This window comes from Seriola aureovittata, chromosome 22, assembly GCF_021018895.1.
Source record: "Seriola aureovittata isolate HTS-2021-v1 ecotype China chromosome 22, ASM2101889v1, whole genome shotgun sequence".
In the NCBI taxonomy this organism is placed as follows: Eukaryota; Metazoa; Chordata; class Actinopteri; order Carangiformes; family Carangidae; genus Seriola; species Seriola aureovittata.
The window spans coordinates 19,604,776-19,626,875 of NC_079385.1; the positions used below are offsets into that span (position 1 = coordinate 19,604,776).

The following is a 22,100-nucleotide window of genomic DNA, read 5'->3' on the forward strand; positions in this document are numbered from 1 at the left end:
AAAGGAGGTTGTTAGTAATCACTGCTCATTAGTCTGTATAGCTAAATTAATAGTTATCATAGGACTTAGGATGTTAAGCTTAGGGAGCTATTCACTGAGTCTGGTCCATTTTCTGTAGCACAAGTTTCTTGTGTTTACCTTAAAATAAACTGTCAACAAATAAGTGTATATATACATTTTTCGAAGATTGTCCTCCCATAAAAGAATGACCTCCATAGGTTTTTGGTGGTTGCGACCCACAGTTGCGAGTCTTTTCACTAAATGAAGCAAAAACAACATGTTTCTGTTCAAGTGAAGGTGCCCACTAGTGGCTGTGGATGGATAGGTCATCAAAACATTGGACTAAGTATTTACTTTAACCCAAACCCTGATCCTTACCTGAACCTGATCAAGTTGTTTTGTACCTAAACCAAAATCAAACCTTTACTATAGTTGTATCAGAGGGTTTTGGATAAACAACCTAGTGGTCCTTAAGGTTGACATTTTTTTCTCCATCTGCCTGACACAAGAAAACTTTCCCTTTAGATGTGCTCTTTAAATGATACAAAGTTTCGGCAATATTGACGACATGGCTCTGAAATGTTGGGTCTGAATCAGTGTTGACAACCTACGAGGCAGGTTAACGTAGGCCTACCTGTAGGTGTGGATAACCAGCGCTGTAACCACTGATCCATCCTGTGAGTGTTTCCTTAAAGGGTTTCATTACATCATGACGTGGAGGGGAAATCCCTCCGTGTGATTGGTGCAGGAGCTGGGGAACACAGTGATGTCAGAGTGATGTCACAGGAATACTACGACAATTCCACCCGGAAACAAGGGAAGTCTCACTTTCATTCGTTCTTTTCTTTATTTGTTTTTTGCTCATTCAACAGCAGTTTGCAGATACTATTTATGTGTGTGTGTGTGTGTGTGAGAGTGTGTGTGAGTGTGTGTGTGTGTGAGAAACCCTGCAGAAGCTATTTATATATAGTACATATACAGTGTTTCCTTCAATTGTGACCAGGTCCTTTATTTACCTAATCTGTGAAGGCAACAGACCTTCATTTCTAATTCCCTTCCCTAGTTACTGAATTACACATTAATACAAACTTCCTGTAACTCTTTTAGATTTATTGTGAAAAACTTGCAGACATACCATATGCAAATACAACTTCACTCAGTAGTGCGCATACCTCCACTGAGGTGAAATATTGAAAATGAGGAAAATGGCAAAAAATGCCTTGCAAGTTTGAGTTTCCTGGATCCACAACAAAATGTAATGTGTTCGTCACTGGCCTGTGCCATCCCTCCACCCAGTTTGATGCAAATCGGTTCATAACTAGAACGGGACTCAGTAGAGCGCATAGCTCCGCCAAGGCCAAACAATCCTACACAAGTCTGTCAGGTTCGGATTACTATCTGGACTTGTACAATCTCACAGAACAAGTTCGTGAAAATCTTTCTGTATGAGATTAAAAATAAGAGGGACTATTCACGACATTTTTTTTGAAAGCATCCTCACTTTATTTTAGTCCCGAAACCTTTATACAGCGCTGTGGTTATGACCCACTGCACTTGAGCTGGCTGACTGAATGCAGGTTCAACATCTGCTGGAAGGACTGAAACCAGAGGAGGCGGCTGTTCGAGCAGCACATTAGTGAACATGGTGGCAACATCACATGTTCAGCTTTCACATGTGGGTGTAATGTTTGGCGACATGGTATATTTTTAATCAGTAAAATCACACATCGGTCTGTCTTTCCGTCTCATTGCAGTCCACGTAGTTTGACTTTCTCTTTCTGTAGAAATTCAGTGACGTTCATCAACATCTTTATCATGTAGCGTTTCAGATTTACAATCGGAAACCACAAAATATCAGCCAGCACAAAACTGGTTACTGATGATTTGGTGTGAAACGTGATAAACTGTGCATCAAGTTGCTTTTGGGAAATCCTATTTACTGCTGACAACTACAGACTCCAAACTGAACAAAGCTGAATTTGTAGTAGTTTTAGTTTAAAAGGTTTTTTTTTTTTTAAAAAGGCAAGATTAAGCTTTTAGTTGATGCTGATTTCTGGTTTTATTCAAACAAACAAGATAAACCCGACAAGAAAAATAAATTAAGTAAATAACTCAATCATAAATAAAATACATTAAATTATCACAAAAATAAATATAACTCAGCTAAGTGGAACACTGGATTGAGAAATTACCTAAAGTAACATCTTAAATAAAAACAGCTTAACTCAGTTATAAATAAAAACACAAAACATGAGAAAGAAAAGCTACATTTGCTGATCGAGATAAACATGTAAAAATCTACTAAACTAATTAGATGATGTTAACGAGGGTGAGAACTTCCCAGCAGGGAAGCTGCGCGGTACACCGTTTGGAACTCAGCCAGAGCCCTTCGCTGATCAATGGGGTCATCGACCTGAAGAGAGAGAAAATAACTGTTGATTTTCAAATGAAAAATGGCTAAAAACATCCACATTTTTAATAAGGCTATTATTTTTTTATTTAGTCAGTTAACTCAATGAAATTGAGTCTTGAACGTGTATGTGTAACATCTGGAGTACGGTAGGTAAGGACTTAAACTGACTATAAAATACTGAAATGGAAATCTTAAATTCACTATATAAATAAATAGATAAAATAAAATAAAACAGAAATGCCCACAGTCTCCTCAGCTACGAACCTGTTGTGATGAAATAACAAATAACTTTTCCAACATTTTGACAGTATCCTCTCCAGATGTTTAATGTGGAACAGAAACTACAACTAAATCAGGAGTAGCACCATATTAACGTAAAGTTCTGGCTCCATTTCCTGCCCACACTACCAGTCACACTGTCTGTGAACTTTTAACTGATTAGAGCAAGTTGGTTTATTTCCTGTTGTCATTTAGACAGAAAAGAAAGTACAGTCCCAACAGGGCAGTATCTTTACATCTGTCAGCATGAGACAGTATCTACCCACACATATATATACACATATATATATATTTTTAGTCAATAAATGAAAAGACATAATGTTTTATTTTTAGAAAAAGGTCAGTAATTTTTAAAGCTTAAAGCTTTTATCAATACATTTATTAGGGTCTATTTTCAACTGTGGATGAATCCACATTTGGTGCTCAAGTGAGTATTTGGGGCAGCAGGACAGTGTGTGTGGGACGGGGTCAGAATAAACTGCAGTGTGTGAACTTCTGATCTTCTTTGCACTAGAAGGTTAACAAAGAAATAATCAACAATTTTTATCAGTTTAACTCAGCATCGCCATGAATGTCCCAGAACTGGTTGTGAGGTAAATTATGACGTTACTGAGCCAAACTACATCATTATACCTCATTAACTTGTTTTAACATGCGCCCGTAAGCCAATCAGAAACCAGCATTAAGGTGGACTCTGGAGAGGCTCATTAAGATTGTTTTCATGTCTGTCTACGACTTTGTTGAAGTAAGTTTTTAATGTCCTGCCTGTTCTTGCACATTCTTGCGCATGCAGGTGGAGAAAGTTACCTTGATTTTGGTCAGCTCGCGGAGCATGTCCTCCTGGTTGTTGTTCACCTCGACTAAGTCTCTCCTCAGAACCTTCGTCTCTCCTGGAGCTTCTTCACCCACGACTTCACCGTGCTCCTGTCAGAGACAGGCACCTGGCCCAGCAGGGTGGAAGTCCCGGTGTGGTCATGGCTGTGCTGCAGGATGCTGGAGAAGATGCTCATGTAGACTCCCAGAGTGGCATTTATCAGCATGATGTCTTCTTTCTTCTGTGGGGGGGGGGATGAAATGGGTCCAGGGTTTAATAAAGATAAAAGAATAACACAAAACATTTTTGTGGGAGAAAATGTTCAGGTCAGGCATACGACCTGTACTGTGGAGGCTTTTTTTCTTAAGTATCTCTGGGTTTATGATGCCATTGTAAGCAAACATGAGAATTACTACTGTTTCATAGTTTTATTGTGTTTTAATATGATTTTTCAGCTGTTTAATTCTCAGGATAAGTCAAAAAGAAAAATCATTCCTGCCGCGTTATTGTCTTTATAACAGTTTTTCTAACTTGAGCAGCTGACCAGTTTCTCGTCAGGTTGGAGTTCCTCAAGGCTCCATTTTAGTACCTCTGTAATTTTCCCAGTACATGATTCCTCATGGCATCATAATACTTTTCCTTTGCTGCTTGTCTTAGTGTGACTTCACATTATTGTGACTGTCCTATGAAAACCATGTATCTCCAAAACATGCTTTACAAAACCCATACAGGAATGTTAAATCATCCCGCAGTTTATCTGGAAAATTCACGACAATAGGTGGTTTTCACAGGACGGCAGCAATAGTACATTTGAATGGCACAGTAGAGTGACAGTGAAGTGTTTGTACAGTATGTTTGCAGGTTTTCTGTACCTGGCAGGACGTGTTGATGCTCCTGGTGACAGAATCAAAGAGAGGTTCAGAACCAATCTCTGTCTCCTTCAGCTTCTAAAACATTCAAAGACAAATAATATTTGAGTCTTTCTGTTATATAACAATACCAACAAGCAACATAAACACTCACTGATACAAACTCTTGACATTTAAGTCTTGCTTACTCAATTCTTTAGTGTTTTAGTTTTATTCAGTATTTTACGCTCATCCTTGTAGATGTCCAGAAGCCACTCCAAAAAATATATAAAAATTTTGGTTCTTGTAATGAAACTTAAACAGAGGCATAAAAGTGAATGACTTCTGTATCCATACTAAACAGCCTCAATTTTTGCTTTTACAAGAAAACTATCACTTTCTTGCAAGAAAAGTCTTGTAGCTTGTATATCCTTTCAAAATATACAAGAGGCCTTAAAAGAAAAACACCTTATCATAATTTTGTAAAAACTTGCTACTTGTTCTTGAAAATTTTTGCAACAACTTCATCTCTACAGTAAACCTCTTAGTTAACAATAGGAAAAAAGGAAAAAGGAATAGCTGCACTCAATTTTCACTCCATAATAAATGGTTAAAAAAATAAAGCCATCTTAAAAGCAAAACATGAAAGCAAAAACATTCCTCTCTGCAGAGGAACTGATGTTGAATCCAATGTGAATCATTAGTAGGAGATAGAAGAGGCCTTGCAACAGAGGGTAACCATCACTTTAAAACATCTTAAAAATGCCTAATGCACACATCCCTTAATATGACGTCAGATTTCATCCTCTGTGTAATCTCAAACGACAGATTCCTTCACTAAACCTTAATTATAGCCATTAAACCTTATAATCACAAGCAGAGGCAAAGCTGAAAGGAAAACTATAAAGGATCTAAAATCATGCCCTGCAGAACGCCACAGGTAAAACTCACCAGCAGATTTGACATGGACTCCTGCAGAGGTTTTCCAAATGCCAACACAGCTCCCAGTAAGACCAGTAGACACACTGAACCACAGAAGGAAGACATATTAGACCACTATCTTCAATACAAACTACCTCCAATTATGCAGTGAAAAGAGTCTTTGAAGAGTGAGGCTGATGAAGTTAGTGAGGGGTGATGAGCTCTTTAGTCACTGATGCTATCTGTTGACCTGTGGGTCTATATATATTGCTGTCTGTATCCCTGTCTGTCGCATTGTGTGTCTGTGAGTGTGCATGTTCGTGCATGTCTGTGGTCTGTGGGCTTGCAGCAGCAGTACCAGAAACAGCAGCATACACATGTTTTCCTCTAAAACTCATTCTGCTGCTGCTAAACATACACGCAGAGGAGACTCCCTGGTCAGGTTTCCATTCACTTCCATCCACTGAACACACACACGACCGATTGAGGAGACTCCCTGGTCATAGTGGTTTAACTGGAGGAAGCCCAGTCATCAATTTACCTAGAAGCCTGTGTGTAGCAGTGCACAGTAAGCTTCACCTGATATGTGTGTGTGTATTAGTGGTTCAAAGAGTGCATAAAACCTCATGTAAGCTTTATGAAACTTTGTAGACCTTTGCAAGCTTGTTTGCATTAAACTGTTTACATGTGCAGGTCCTTCAACAGTTAAAGGCGTCACAGTGCATGAAATCATATGACAAAATATGTCTTTTTAAATCGACACCTTACACTAGGGGGAAATTTTGTCGAACAAATGACAAATAGATCATACAAGAAAAGAATCGACAGAGAGATCATTTGCAACTGAAAATATAGAGTGTCAAGTGTTTCAAATCTATATTTTAGCAGGCAGTGCTATAAGAGATTCACCTGCACACAAAAACATGTGGACTGCAGTTATTATTTCTGCGTTTCATAGTCTACGAGGAAAAAGCTTTTGAAAATAATGTCCTCATGTGCACACGCAAAGCCAAACGTTATACTTAAGTACTTAAATCACTTCAATGGCTCCATGTGCAACACAAAATTCGATGAGTCCAGTAAGAGCTCTCAGGCATCAGGTCACGGTTTTCTAAATGAACATAAAATAATATCCAGATCTGATGAGGGTGGTTTTACTTTTGCTTTTACTAGTTACTATATGTGTGTGTCTGACTGTGTTTACTTTTGCATAGGATCTACGCCAAGCCTACAGCATTGTGAGCATTTATACTTGTTTGCTGGTGTGTCCCTAATTACACTGTCAAATCACCAGTTGTGGTGGGGTTTCTATGCAACCTCAAAAAATAACAATTCTAACTGAGCAGATCATGTGCAAGTTGGAGCTAATAAATGTTGGACAATTAGTTTTTCTGAAATTTGTGCAAAGACGTGGGAGGAGATGGTGTGTGCAGTGGAGAGTATAGCCTCTTGGGGATTGCCACTTCTGATATTAGTTAGCTTTTATTGTGACTCATTTTACTTGTTGTTTTATGCACGTTAAGGCAAAGCACATGGAGCTAACTTGTAATTAAATATGATAAAACATTCCTATAAACGCTGTGCTGTTTCAATTTCGATTGAGCAAATCAGAAAAGATGTAATCTCCCTGCTCTGAGAGACGGTGCATGATTAATAAAACAACTAAGTGATAATGCCATCACTGCTATAATGTGCTGTTGCTCTCAGTGACCCTCGTTGTTCTTTACATGCGTTTCTGATCATTTGTTTTAGGTGCATTAAACTGCATCCGTGATTATGCACGATGCCATCTGAAACAAATTCACCAGGGCCACAGCTCACCACTCCGTTTCACAAAAGACTAAAGTGCGTCACATCGTCAAAGATAGTCATCTCTATACGATACTATGTCATGTAGGAAGAGGGGGAAGACACAGCCCAGCCTGTGGATGTTATGTAAAGGTCAAATAGGCTGTTTACTCTCACTCTGTAGGTGTGCGGACCCTAGGAGCTGTGATCTTTAAATGTTTTATTCGTGGAATGTTAACCAGACGAAAGGCCCTACTTACAGTTCTGTTTCTACTCCTGCTCAGTAACCAAGTTGTTGACAGGCTTATTTTTTTAGTCTTTTTTTAGACTTTGTGCTAAGCTAGGCTAAACACATCCTGGACTTCTTTGTACTGGACAGATAGAGATTAAACTGACACCAATCTTGTCAATTAACTCTAATATCAATTCGGTTTTAGGTTTTTCATACTAGGTTTTTCGTAAAGGTCTTAACTCCACTTTTTATTAAAAGGAAATCTAATTATTGCTGATGCACTATATGAGCAAAACTGTGCAGACATCCCTTTCTACATAACAGCATAATGATACTTTTAAACATGAACTCCAGCACAAAGGCATGTTCATAAAGAAATGGTTTCTTGCAGGTGTACCAGACCTTAGTTGTCATGGTTACAATAACAAACACGCAGACTGTACCGTCAGCGGCGTACCTACAATTGTCATCATGGCTTGGTTAGCCTCAGGCACTAAAACTCCTTGGTTAGGTGTACGAGAAGGTTGTGATTTATGTTAAAGTAAGTACTTCCTCAACATTACATGGTCTGTGTTGTCATGGTTACGATATAAACAGCTAGTTTCACATGGGAATCGAACACAGCTCTCCTGTGTCATATTCATCTATCCACCGGAACCTCCTCCAAACACAAACTTTGTCTCTCTTTAAACTACGTCACCGCACTTTGCCCTTTGCTCTTGTCATAATCACTATGACCACTAGATGTCACCTAGCAACAAAATTTGATTATGGGTCATAATGACCTGCTGCACAGACGACCTATGGGCTAATTTTTTGAAAGGACAGTCTCTTTAATCCACCGGTTTCCAACCTGGGGGGGTCAGGACACTGAAAGAGGTCGCTAACGAATACCGAGGGATCAGAAAAAAGAGGAAACCAAATTCAAGTTACTTGTGTTAAAATGGCACAGTCTGAGTAGGGGAATTAATTTTTCCATTGAACGCCACAATAAAAAGGCAAATTCAACCTTTCTTCACAATACAAAAACACAGAGTAAATGTTTCATTTAAAAGTTTGTTTCCACCTTTCTGTAAACAGGTTTGTGTTTCCGGTTTCAACGTGACAATGGCATGAACCTACATCTATAAAGAAATGATTTTCCTAGTTTGATGTGGAAAAACATGACTGGTCTGCATCGAACCCTGACCTCAACCTTACCCAGCACCTTTGGGCTGAACTGTATCACCAACAGACCTTATCGCCAACATCAGTGTTTGACCGAAACAATAAGAGTTGAGGCTGTTACAGCTGTATATCATTACATACGGGTGTAATGTTCCCGTGTCCGCATACATGGATAATATCAAGAGGCCGCCACAGGTTAAAGCATCACTGCGGCGGAAAAAGAAATGTGTTCCTCCTAGTGGGTAGAGATGCCACTGCACAGATGGAAATATCATCACTGGAGCTAAAAGTTTCAGCTGAAAGTCATGTCACTGCAGCAGGAAGTTGCGCTGTTGTTTCAGGCCGATTCATCACCACTGCTGGTGGAAACGAAACCTGAATCATCACTGCAGGTAAAAATGTCATTACTATAAGTAGTATAATAATTTCTAGGGGCTCCCCAATAAACTTATTTTGCATTCAATGCATGTCAAATTCAATTTTAATATTTATATTTTCTGGCCGAATACAACTACACAATTCACTGTTACTGCTGCAAATTCTGCTACACCATGAGTTGATAAGTCTTGAGATTTCATGACTCATCACTGTTATTGAGTGACCATGGTAACAAAAGACAGGAACCACACTAAGAATATACTGGAGAAATTCATGTATGTCATGTCATGTCAGATTTCTGGTATCAAAGTTCCCTGAATTATATATGACACATTTTCACCCGTTTTCCAAGAAATCAGTTTGTAAATAAAAAGCTGGCCTGAAACTGCAGCCTTAATGTTTTATATAGATTATATAAATGTATATATTCATTATAGACTATGGGCCATTAAATGTCTGTTGGCTAAATCTACTTTTAATTCTGCCTACTTAAAGGTACAATGCTATATAAAGTAAAATGTAAAGCAGAGTGTAGTGTCTCACCTGACTGGTTTAGTTTGACAAAATGTTTAATCCTTAAAATATAAATGTTGATGAAAAAGGCCATAAGCATGAACAACCTCAGCACATCTGGATAAACAGATATGTAGAATTGTACATCATCTGCATAATGTGAAATATTAGGCGATGAAATAAGAGTAGGTGGATAAAAGAGTTCATTTTGAAACCTGATTTTTTGGTTAGTCTTTTGACCACAATGTACCTTAGCTTAGTCGCATTTTAATCATTTGATTGTTGTTAGCTTTCGTTAACGAAGACTAAAGATATTTTAGTTAAGCTATAAGTTAGTTTAGTTTTTTGTCAGAGGAACATTAGTCGAATTTTAATAATTTTAACTGTGCATACTGTTGTACTTATCGAGCATACAAAGTGTGATTCTGCAGAAGAACGCAAGTTATTAAATAAGACTTTGCATTAAAACGTTGTTATTATTGTAGTCATGACAACAGAGATTGTGTAATATTAAGACAGTATCTATTTGAACTCAAACCATGATGTTTTCCTAAACGTAACCAAGTAGTTTATTGTGCCAAAACCTAAATGAAGCCATGACGGTTTATTAATGTAACCAAGGCGACAAAGGGATGGCTGCGCCACTGTCGGTACACTCTGCATGTTTATTATTGTAACCATGACAACCAAAGTCCAGTACGCCTGCCACCATAGAGGCACTACTTCGGGAGACATTCTTATGGATCGTCTTGGAGGATTGGTACAAATGACTGGTTGACTAGACTAGACCTGGTATATATTTTGTTGAGTTGTGTACTTGCATTATCCCCAATGCTTCCAGCAATTTTCAACACAGAAAAATTTTGATTTCATAGTTTTATAGTGTCATTTGATCACCTGACAATGGCGTCATATCCCCTATGTGACAGTTTTGTGTTTGTCTGCCAGAAGCAGTTACAATAGGTTTTTATCCAGTTTTAAGTCACATTTTTACGATACGCTTTTTAGATCTTGGTTGTTTTTAACTATATATTTTAACCAGATTAAGGATTTTAGTCATCGGACATCTGGATCTTAAGTTATCAGAGAAACAACATGAGCAAACGTTACAACCAAACAATTAATCTCCTGCAGGAATTGAAAGTCCTTTGATAAAGATTCGCTAAATGATTTTATAATGGAAAAACTCTCTAGTAAGAAGAAATTCTCTCGTAGCATTTTTTTCCTTTGGTAAACCACAAGAATTTGTGCATGCAGTCTGACAAACACACACTCTTGAAGTTTCAAGGTAAATGTTAATTAACTGGAATTAACTGGTTGTTTCATTTGTGTATGTTACCTAGAAGTCTAAACCAGACAGTGCTTTTTTTCCCTGTGGGCCAACTGCCAATATAAACACACACAAACATTAACACACACACACACCACATCCTTTTGTATGAGTTGGAGGATTGACGTTTCCATGCCACCTGCCTTACTCACCCTTACCCTCTGACCCTGCAGAGGCAGCATGCTGACACACATGAAGATCCTTCACCATCAGTTTAATCTACGCTGATCAATATTTCAGCCTCTGTATGGAGAAAAAAAAGCAAATATTTTATTCTAAAAAGGTTCACTCAATTAAACTGTATATTTACTCATTGTGACTGTGTAGATGTTTGCTCATCAGCTGTGTGCAGTTGACATGCCTTTAACCATATTCAAATTATTATTTATATCTTTTTGCGGACAATTTTTTGTCTCTTTGTAGCTGTTTTGTATTTCTTTGTAGTTTTTCTTTTGCATCTCTGTATGGTCAGTCTCGACATTTTGCTTCTCGCTGTGCATCTCTGTAGTTGTTTCATCTCTTGGAAGTTGTATAACGTCTTTTTGTCATTGTTTTACATCATTTGGTAGTTCTTTGGCATTTCTCTATAGTTGTATGTCCCTTTGCAGTTGTATTACGTCCCTTTGTAGTTGTTTTTGAATCAGTGGTTGTTTTGCATTTCTTTGTAGTTTGTTGACGTCTATTTTTAGTTAAGTCTCTCTGTACTTGTTTTATGTCTTTTTGTAGTTGTTTTTGCATCAGTGGTAGTTTTGCATCTCTTTGTAGTTGCTCTGCATCCGTGTACAAAGGGTGTTTTCACACATGGTCCCTTTCAGCCTTCGAAACAAACTCAGAGTGATCAGGATCTCGGATATTCAGACTTCCCACTTAAAATGGAACCCACCATTGGTCAAACCAAACCAAGTACGGCCAAAGCAGCAAAACCTCTGGGAATTTACTGATCAACATTTAAATGCCATTTAAGATGATGAAGATTGTGTTGTGTCTTGAACACAAGGCTAATTAGAGCGCTAATGTTAGGAGCTAAAACAGGCTAAAAAGCCTGATAATGATGTTTAACGCCTTTAGGAAGCAGGTTTCTAATCCTGAACAAGGAATGACTCTGCTGCATTGAAGTTGCTCTGCACAGAAAAAGAGATGATGATGATGATGATGATGATAATGATGATGATGATGATGTGTTCAGTTCAGTGCTGTGTCACCGTGTGGGGTTTCGTTGTGGGTTTCGGCGGTCGTCCCGACAACCTTGGGTTTCCACCGCCAGGGAAGGGAGAGGATCGTGACTCAGTTTCTCTTTTGGGTGAACTTTTCATTTAATCTTTCCATTAAATCAAACCTCAAAATTCAAATCTTCTTCCAAGTGTTTAAATTTAGGACGCTAAATGTGTTTCCTTACCTACTCGTTTCCTTTCTCTGCCTTTTCTCTCTTCCTCCTCCCTTTTTCACGCTCAAATTTTGATTTTTTACTCCTTTTTTAACCATCAGTTCCTTTCTTTTGTTTCCTTTTATTTTTCGCTTCTTATTCTTCTCTCCATTCTGTTTCTCTTCCCTTCCTACTTTCACTACATACCCCCCATTTTTATCCTCCCCTTCCTTTTTTCTCTTTTCTTTCCCTTTTGAAGACATAAAGAAATACAACACGTCACTCTCACGTTGTATTACCAGATTTTGACCAGCAGAGGGAGACAACACTTAAAACTCACAGTTCATCAATCAGAACCCGACACCAGTGATGAAGATAAGAATTTAGTTTATTTCATTCAGAGTTTGATTGACAAATTCATATAAATACAGCTACAATAATTCATATAAAAATATCTTAAATTTTGAACAATATATAAAATTTTTAAGTACTTGGATTCAGTAAATACTCAAATATAATAAATATTATCTGAAAATAACTTATTTTGTAAATAAAGCTACAAATTTACTTTAAAACATTTGAAAAACATTAAATCAATATTTTAAAAAAAGATTCAAGCACTTTCCAGGAACCTCCAGCCAAACAGGTGTGGGTGATAAAGATGCTGATAATGGTTAAGACTCACTGTTTTCAGTTTTTTTACCTATTGTGACGTAAAAATACCAGTTTTGACAGATGTCAAAGTGGATTTAAGGTCACAAAAAAAAAAAATCTACTCTGATTTTTGAAATGAAAACCTGTAAATGTTAAGCATTGATGATGATGATGATGATGCTCTACAGGATGTGGTGCTGTGCCAGCTCATCAATCCATCTGAGGATGAAGGTGAACTCTCTGACGGCTTTCAGTGCAACTTCATCTCTCCTCTTCTGCAGAGACACAGGTTCAGTTTGTATCATTTGTGTATTCATACTGAGAATTCAAGCATTACACTGTATTAAAAATAACTAATTAAATAATGTATGTTTTATTGATACCTATGACCCAGAATGTGATGAGGTAATTGATGGATGGATGAATAATAACATTTTAAACAGCCAGTTATAGGTGGCAGATTGTAATAATATTCCACATGTTATTTAATTGCAGGTAAAGTACACACATTATGTAAGAAGTAGTAATAATAGCAGTAGCTACGATTGTAATAGGTGCAGTTACAGAATTGGATGGATTGGATTGGATGTAGATGGCGAAGTAGTAGTAGTAGCAGAAGCAGTAACGGTTGTCATAGCAACAGCAGTAGTAGCAGTAGGAGAAAGGAGCAGCAGTATTCATAGTTGTAGTACAAACTGTCATATTTACCTTTTTGATTTTTCTCTCCAGTTTCTTGATGATTTTGGACCATTTTGAAGGTTTGGACGAAGAAACCTGAACACAAATACAAAGATTAGTCAGTGTGTGAGTGTGTGTGTGTGTGTTTGTGTGTGTTTGTGTGTGTGTGTGTGTGTGTGTTCACAGTTGTGTACTCACGCAGTGGTGCAGTGTGTGTTGGAGTCGGTACAGCAGGTCGTTGTAGTGGAGGGGGAGGAGCTTCTGGACGACCTCACTGCTGAACACTCTCCTCTGGTAGATGTCAATAATTTCTCCAATCTCCTGCCAGCCAATCGTGTGCTGAGGAGGAGAGAGTAGTTTGTCATATGAAGGTCCTATTTGTTATCAGCAGCTAGCAGCGGCTAACAACAGCTAGCACCAGCTCTATGGGTGACAATGTTAGTCAGTTACTGACTGAAATTTCTCATGCTAACATGATAACGTTTATTAGGTTCAATGATTACCATGTTTACCATATTAGTTTAGCATGTTAGCAAAAAGCTAATGATTGTGCTAGATGAAAAGTCAGAGGATCATTAAAGTTATAGTAATTCATCCTGAGGAGAACATGAACCAAATTTCAAGGCAATCCATCTCATATTTATAGAGATATATAGATACCGACAGATACCGAAAGCTGTGGACTGACATTATACGTTTTAGCCGTGCCACTAGCATGGCTTTAATATAACATTGCCTCACAAATCTTGCTTACAACATGATAAAACACTACTGATAAAATCTGTTTTTCTTTACAATGAGCATTACAGACACAGACCTGGAAGCATTACTATCGACTCTTAAGAGAAATCCACAGACAGATATCCACCACTTCTCCATCTCTCAGAACAGATGCACTTAAGACCTCCATTACCTTATAACCAACAAGAAACCTAGAATCACCTCCTCGTGGTTATATCCCTCCTCCACTGCGATTAGTTTCAGGTCACATCCCTGTTTATCCAGAGTCATATTTAATACCAACCATTTTTGTGAAGTCTTGAGTAATGGCTAAAAAGGTGTTTTGTTTGGTCACACTGACCTTGAACTTTGACCTTTGACGACCAAAATCTGATCAGTTCATCTTTGAGTCCAAGTGAATGTTTGTGGCAAATTTGAAGAAGTTTCGTCACGATGTTAGCGAGATATCATGTCCACGAGAATGAGACAGACGGACAGATGGATGCACGGACGACCCGAAACCAATAAAATGCTGGTAACATGACGAGATGCTTTTACTTTTCAATACAGCAATATACATGATGAAACTAAAATTGAACTGTTCGTCATTCACGAAAATTGTCTGTTTGGAGTTAAAAGGATGAGGCTGCCAAGTCAAAAAGCACCACAGCAACCGTGAAGCTCGGGGGTGGCGGCTAACCGAGACATATGACCCAAGTTAATTTAAAAGCAGTGTTTCCAAATACTAAAAACTTCTGACCAACTGGGAATGAAATGAAAGAAACTAAAGTTGAAATAAATCACGCTCTGTACTATTATTACTGACATTTCACATACTTAAAATGAAGTAGTAGGTTGTCGTGTGGCGTAGTGGTCTAAGCAGGCGCCCCATTTGTAGAGGCTACAGTCCTCGCTGCAGTTGGCCCCGGTTCGAGTCCCGCATCGGACGGCCTTTGCTGCATGTCATTCCCTTTCTCTCTGCCTACCCATTTCCTGTCTCTCTCTACTATCCTGTCCAATAAACGCACAAAAAAAAAAAAAAAAAATGAAGTAGTGACCCTAACCTACCTGAGACAACTGATGTTTGTAAGGATTGAATGTCAGGAATTGTGCAAAACTGACTTTAAGTGTGTTTGTCTATGGTGCATGTAAACTTCTGACTCCAGCTGCACTTCCTCCTTGAAGTCCAAACTGTACACTCCACTGAACAGGTATGTCAGCTACAACTTGTTTGGAAACACCTGTAAAAATCGCAGGTTTGACGTGTTAATGTTTGAGGGAAGAAATTCCAAAGAGAAGTGGTGTTGTGTTTCAGTGTTGGGGTTAAACATGGTTCTGTGTAGATGAAGTTTAAGTGTGTGGTTGTGGTTGAGGTACACAAAGTGAGCACCGTCACCTGGAAGCTGAAACCTCAGCAAAAGATTTACCTCCACTCATGTCTAGCAGAACCAGACTCCATTCAAAAAACTACAAACTCTCACTACAGATACAAAGTCGGCACTTTACTCTACAACATACTTTGATCTCTGCGGTTGATTGGACAAGACGGGATTAGAGTCTGATACGTTCACTGACCTCAGGACATGTGGTGCAGAATTTGGGCAGTAGTCTCCATCGCCCGGAGAAGTTTTCTTCTTTCTGCCGATGTAAACATTAAAAAAAACTTACATTAATGACATGACAGATAATTATACATGTCTTCTATTTATGTTATTTTTAAATCTATTCTTGATTTCCTTGAGTATCTACTCTCCATTATCTCCATCTGCAACAAAACATACTTTGTGTATCATCAGTAGCAAAAGTGGTGGAAGACGTCCTTTAGTGAAAGTATCAATACTACTATGTAAAAATACAGTTACAAGTGAAAGTGCTGTATAAAGTATAAAAAATGAAAGTACAAAGTAGCAGAAAATGGAAATACTGAAGTAAAGTACTTCTGTTTATTGACTTCAGCAGCAGCAGCAGTGAGAACATTAGTGATATCAGTCAAAGTGTGTCAACAACGTTTCCTTCAGCTGTGAATTCAAAACGTGCGTCTTGTGTTTTCAGTCAGAAACTCTTTGATCTGCTTCAAAAATGGCAACTTTTCACATTTTCACTTCCTGTCTGATCCTGATCATCGACTGAGGAACTGGTGCTTCACTCAGTGACTCATCAATATCAATTATTACCAGCTGATGTTGTTTATTTATCTGTAACAATCAGATCAGACAAAATAATACAAGCACTCCATGAATGAGACTTTTATTTTGAAAGAACTGATTTTCGTCTCTTCATTATTGCTAATTGATTGATTGATGTTCAGCCTGTCATTCATGACACTATCACATTATTTTGATGAATTGATGAGCAGGTAACACAACTGATCACTTGTCGATATAGTGAAAACATTAACATTAATTAATCACATAATCATTAACAGGTTTTATTGTTGATTAGTATTGGTAAGGAAATTAATAGTAATTATTTATTGCTCTTGTTCTGATCAATAATCAATATTTACTGTTTTGTTTGATTTTTGATCTGTCATCAGTTTGTAGTAAAATGTTCTATTGACTACTAGGATAGTAATTAATAAATTATAGTTATTGTATTATTATTGACTTCCTGAAAAATAAGTTCACATGCTAATTGATTAACTGATGGACAAATCAATAAAAGTGATTATTGACATTTAATGAACTAACACTGATTTGTGGACTAATCAATAAGAATGATTATTGGCATTTAGTTGATAATAAACTGATATAGTGATTGGAAGACAAATCAATAAAACTTATTGATATTTAATTCATTGTAAACTGAAGTATTGATTGACAGCTTTATCAAAGTTATTATTGAGCAAACAAATCAATAGGAACAATTAAGGGACAGTAAACTGATGTATTGATTGACAGACTTGTCAATGTGATTGACAACTTTTGATTGATGGTAAACTGCCATTGATTATGTGGTTAATCAATAATCACCACTTCTCTATCTCAAGGAACAGATACAATAAAAGTGATTATTGACAAAAATCAATAACATGATATGGACATTTAATGAACTGACACTGACTGGTAGACAGTAAACTGTTATATTGATCAGCAGACTAATCAATAGGTGATATAACTGAACTCACACTGAGAGTTAAACTGACAGACTTAGATACATTCAGAGTTATTGATCATCAGTCATTGATCTTACCGGCAGTTTATTGATCAGCAGTATGGACCGGCTCCACAGGTCTCGGATCAGCTCGGCAGGGATCTCCTGCTGGCAGGTGAGACCCCGCTCGGCCGTCGCCATGGCAACAAGCCCAGAGATCAGGCTGATCAGCAGAGCGGGAGCAGACATCCTGACGACGAGGAGAAGCATCTTCAAGTGCAGCAACTTCACTCCCCTCTGCTTCATTTATACTTCCTGCTCCTCCTCTACCCCCCTCCCCTACTCAACCATCACTCAACCATCAACCCCCCCCCCCCCCGTTTCAAAAATTTCCTGATATCACTGACTCATGCAAATTTCCAGGGAGTCTCTCTGCTGATGTCACCTCTCCTTTCTTTTCTCTTTCCTTTATCCTTCTCCTCCTTTCCCCCTCTCTTCTCTATTCTGCATTTTGTCCTCCTCTCTTCCTCTCCTTGCCTCTATTCCTCTTCCTTCTCCTTTTTTCCCTCTTTCGTTTTGTCCTCCCATGTTTTCTCTCTTCTTTTCCTTTATTTTCTCCCACCCTATCTCCTGTTTCTCCTCTTTCTTTCCTCCTCCTCTCTTCACTTTGGCCTTTGCTCTCTTTCCTCCGTTCTCTTCTCCTCTTCTGTCTCCTCCTTCCTTTCTGTATATTCTCCTCCTTTCTTCCTCAATTCTCTTCCTCGTTTTCCTCGTTTGTCTCTTTTCTATTCCTCTCACTTCCTCTTGGCGTTAACGATTACGTTTGGGTTAAAACTGGTTTTAGTGTTTAGATTTTGCGGTCAGATAAAACTAGGTTGCGCCTTTGAAGGAAACATTGACTCAGCAGGGTTTTTTTTTTTTACCACCTGGGCACTTACTGAAAACGCAGAGACGTCGTCCGACCCAGATTGGAGACGGAGCGGGAATGTATGCATCTTGGCACCATAGAAGAAGAATACCTCAAGCGGCTTCTGAGCATCGCAAGATCAAAAACAAAAGTTAAGGTGAAAGAGTTTTTGTGTTTGCTGATGTTCCTGGAAGTCAGAACAGTAACCAGGTCAAACAGCCACACTGACAACAACACACTGTCTGTCTGTCTGTCTGTCTGTCTGTCTGCACTGTTGCAGTTTAAAAATGCACATTTGACAAGACTGATATGTGCAAAACATCCAGTGGTTTACTGAGAGTTGATCAGCTCCTGCAGTGCATTGTGGGAAAGGCTCCAGCTCCATGCGTCCCCGAAATTTAAAACTAATTTGTCCCACAAAATAGTTTTAATGGCAAACACTGCCTGGATTAAGTTCAGTGGTCATGTTTTGTTGAGTGTAGGGAGTGTACTTATGTCAAAATGAGTCTGTCAAGTTTTGCTATCGCTACGTATCTAAGGTTAGCATTGTAAACTGCTGTTTACTGATCACTCAAGAAGAAACGTTTTGGGTTCATCATCAAACTTCATTCCTGTGCTCAGCAAGAGCTTTCTCCAGAGGTGGAAAGAAACACTTCTACTCACGTTAGCATGCTAACCAGCTAGCCCTGGCCAGGTCAGCCTGTCTCGTCGCTTTCCGATACCGAGTCACAGTAGTGTCCAGACTGCCCTCAAGACGTAGATGCTCAGAGGACGCATTATAAATATAACGATGGCTGAAGCTCTTGGCAATTCTGGTCAATAAACAGCTGTTAATGCTTACATTAGCTATGTAGCAATAGCAAAACTTACAAATATATCTTTTAACTTTATTATCAACCTGTTGCAGTGAGTTTAAGGACAGTGACAAAGGCTGATGACAATAAAATATTTAGTAATTTTTTTTCAGAAAGATCAATGAAACAATTAATCTATCGTATATAATAATAGTCTACAATATTAATCTAGTATAAAACATCATGCGTTACGTCTTGTCTTTGTGGCACAATGGAAAGTCCATGATTGCATCATTATCAGGATTTTCACACACAGGGGAGGAAAATGATCACAGACGATTCTCAGAGGCAGAATAATAGTTTTTGCTTCAAAATGTTTCACATCAGGGAGATGTTGGTACTTTATTTGTGTTTTGCTAATGTGAACCTGAATAAATCCTATTAAATTGCATGCATTTATTTTAACCTTGTAAATAACATATCAAATTGAAATTGGTATTCATATTTATATTTAGGAATACTGTATTACCTTAAACAGCACTGCCCCCACTAATGAATCCCCACTGGGCTAACACTAGCTTACCACTAAGCTAAGCTACTTTAGCTACTTTAGCTACTTTAGCTACTGTAAAACCGTTAGCTTTAAAATCCTGCTTATTCTCGGAGTCATAAACGAGTTAAATCGAAACACTCAGGCGTGAAACACACATTTATAGAATCAGTGTGACTTACGTTTTCCGTGGATGTCATTATCTCCGATCTCCGTCACGAACAAACGTCCAAAAATCCGCTCGGAAATCAAAGAAAAAAGACGTTTCAGAACTTGCCTGAGGATCGTCACGTTAAGTTTCCTTCAGTATCACCGAACCGTCTTACAACGATCGTTGTCTGTACGTCCACGAGCGCACCGCAAACAGGAACTGCTTATAAATACTTCCGCTACTTTTAATGGTGTTAATTTGACAGAAGATAAACAAATATATCCTAAAAATGTGGCTAAAAGCTATCTCACTGAATCCGTTGCTAGGAACATAGTACTTCCGGTTTACAGCTACCAAAGCCCCCCCCCCGAATTATGGGTATTTTAGTTCCAAAACGAAAAGAATTTACTATTATTTAAATTAAAATTGAAATAGAAATATCTTATCAATGTTCACGTACTGAAAAAAGTGATAAAATGACATGAATTTTTATTAATGGCAGTGGTTCTATAAATATCTCACCACTGGTTCAGTGTTGGAGGCCCCTGAACGTGACAATGTCATGTGACCTGATCTGTTCAGTTTCAACACAAAGGCCTCGGCTAAATATAGATCCTTATCTCTCTTTCACACACACACACACACACACACACACACACACACACACACACACACACACACACACACACACACACACACACACACACACACACACAGAGTAAAAGGTTTTCTGTTGTTTCTCAACTTCCTGGTGTCACCTGTGTGGGAAATCCCCTGTGATGACATCACACAGGTAGAACCCTGGTGGCGCGGCCCTCCCACTTAGAGGAAAATGAATGGTGAAGTTCTTCTTAATGAAGTCCACAGGTGGAGCAAGGGGGCCCAGCCTCTGATGTTTTCCCAAAAAAATCCAATCTTAAATGAAGTTTATTATAACATTATTTATATTTATAACTTCAACTCGGTGTCATTTCCTCTCAGTCTCTCTCATTGGACTGGCAAAAAATAAAATTTACAACTTTCAAACAAACATTTTTGAATAAATTTTCTTGTCTCTACGCTTGTGGATTTGCGTTTTACACACAGAGTTTTGAGACAATTAGCTGCGTTTCCGCTGCAGGAACTTTCCCCAGGAACCAGGAACCAGGAACCTGTTGAGGAACTATAGCCATGTTTCGCCCCAAAAAGTGCTTGGAACTTTCTTTTCACAGGAACTTCTCTTCAGGAACTAAAAGGTTCCTGTGGCCCATTGGCCGAGTGTACATAGTATACATTATACCTCATCCCAGAGAAACTGATCGATTCATTGATTAGTTGTTTCACCTCTAAACACAAAGTGCAACTGAAACTGATTGAAATGTCATTAGTTTCACAGGTATTTGATCATGAACCAAAGAACTGGCTGAATCACAGCTTTGACTTGAGGATCACAACAGGTCATCCTGAGGGGAACATGAACGTCTAATCTAATAATTGTTGAGATATTTCAACAAGCACAACAACAGGTCATCAGGATAAACAGCTCCACTTCACTGTGTCAGCCTCTTGGATAGAAACCCAATCACATGCTGTGTGTGCATAATGAAATCTGGTTGGGGTTGCTCGTGGCAACGTCCATATCCTGAAAAGGTTTGTATCTAGGTCTTATACTTCTACGGATCGGTAGCTCTCTTCTTGTAGGACTTATTTTAAAGAGATTCTTTTTTAACTGCTAAAATCTCAGTCTTTGATTGACAGACCTGAAGTAACATCTTCAAACACTCGCTTTAGTCAGATCAACAGTGAAAACCAAAGGTTACACAATGATATGAAACTAAGAGGAGCACAAGGCCACACTGGAGAATCTGGCTCGAAGTAACGTTTGAACTGAAAACGTTTGAATCATCATCAGCACAGTCATCCATCATTTTCTATTGGTCCAACAATAAAAGTGTTTGTTTGTATCGTTACCGCCGAGGAGGCGTTCATGTTTTTACCTGCGTCTGTCTGTTTGTTTGTATGTTTGTATGTTTGTCAGCAGGATTACACAAAAGGTACTGAACCGATTTGCGCTGAACTTGGTGGATGGATTGGTCCTGGACCAGTGACCAACACATCTATATTCGGGGCAGATCCAGTGTCCTGTTTCAGCTGTAAGTGGATTATTTTAAAAACAAAATACGATATTTTTAACTGATGTGTGAAAACATGAATCAGAGAAGATACTAACTGATGACTGAAGTCAATACTCAGTTTTACGTGCAACCTTTCCGTGTCTGAAGCTGTACACAATCCCTCATTAAGTTGTTCTTTGCTGAGGGGAGGGGGCACTCCCCACCCCCCCAACACACACATTTATATACACAAACACACTCATACTGTACAGTATCCATTTATACACACTCACTGAGCTGAAACCAAACCTACACCATTGAAAGTGGATAAGTAGGTCTCATGTCCTTGTGGTTTTCTGCACCAGTTCAAGATATAGGTCAGTGGGTGTAAGTGTCAGACAGAGAATAGCAGCA

General features: G+C 38.5%; 1 protein-coding gene across 1 annotated transcript; it reads right to left on the minus strand.

Annotated features, from left to right (window-relative positions):
- Nucleotides 1–2,051: 2,051 nt before the first annotated feature.
- Nucleotides 2,052–19,929, minus strand: LOC130163192 (interferon gamma 1-like). Its single transcript, XM_056367127.1, is given in 7 exon segments — nucleotides 2,052–2,413; nucleotides 3,500–3,570; nucleotides 3,573–3,747; nucleotides 4,379–4,453; nucleotides 5,306–5,379; nucleotides 10,836–10,926; nucleotides 19,625–19,929. Coding segments are annotated over 6 exon segments (546 nt in total). The 5' UTR covers nucleotides 10,894–10,926; nucleotides 19,625–19,929; the 3' UTR covers nucleotides 2,052–2,320.
- Nucleotides 19,930–22,100: the final 2,171 nt, after the last annotated feature.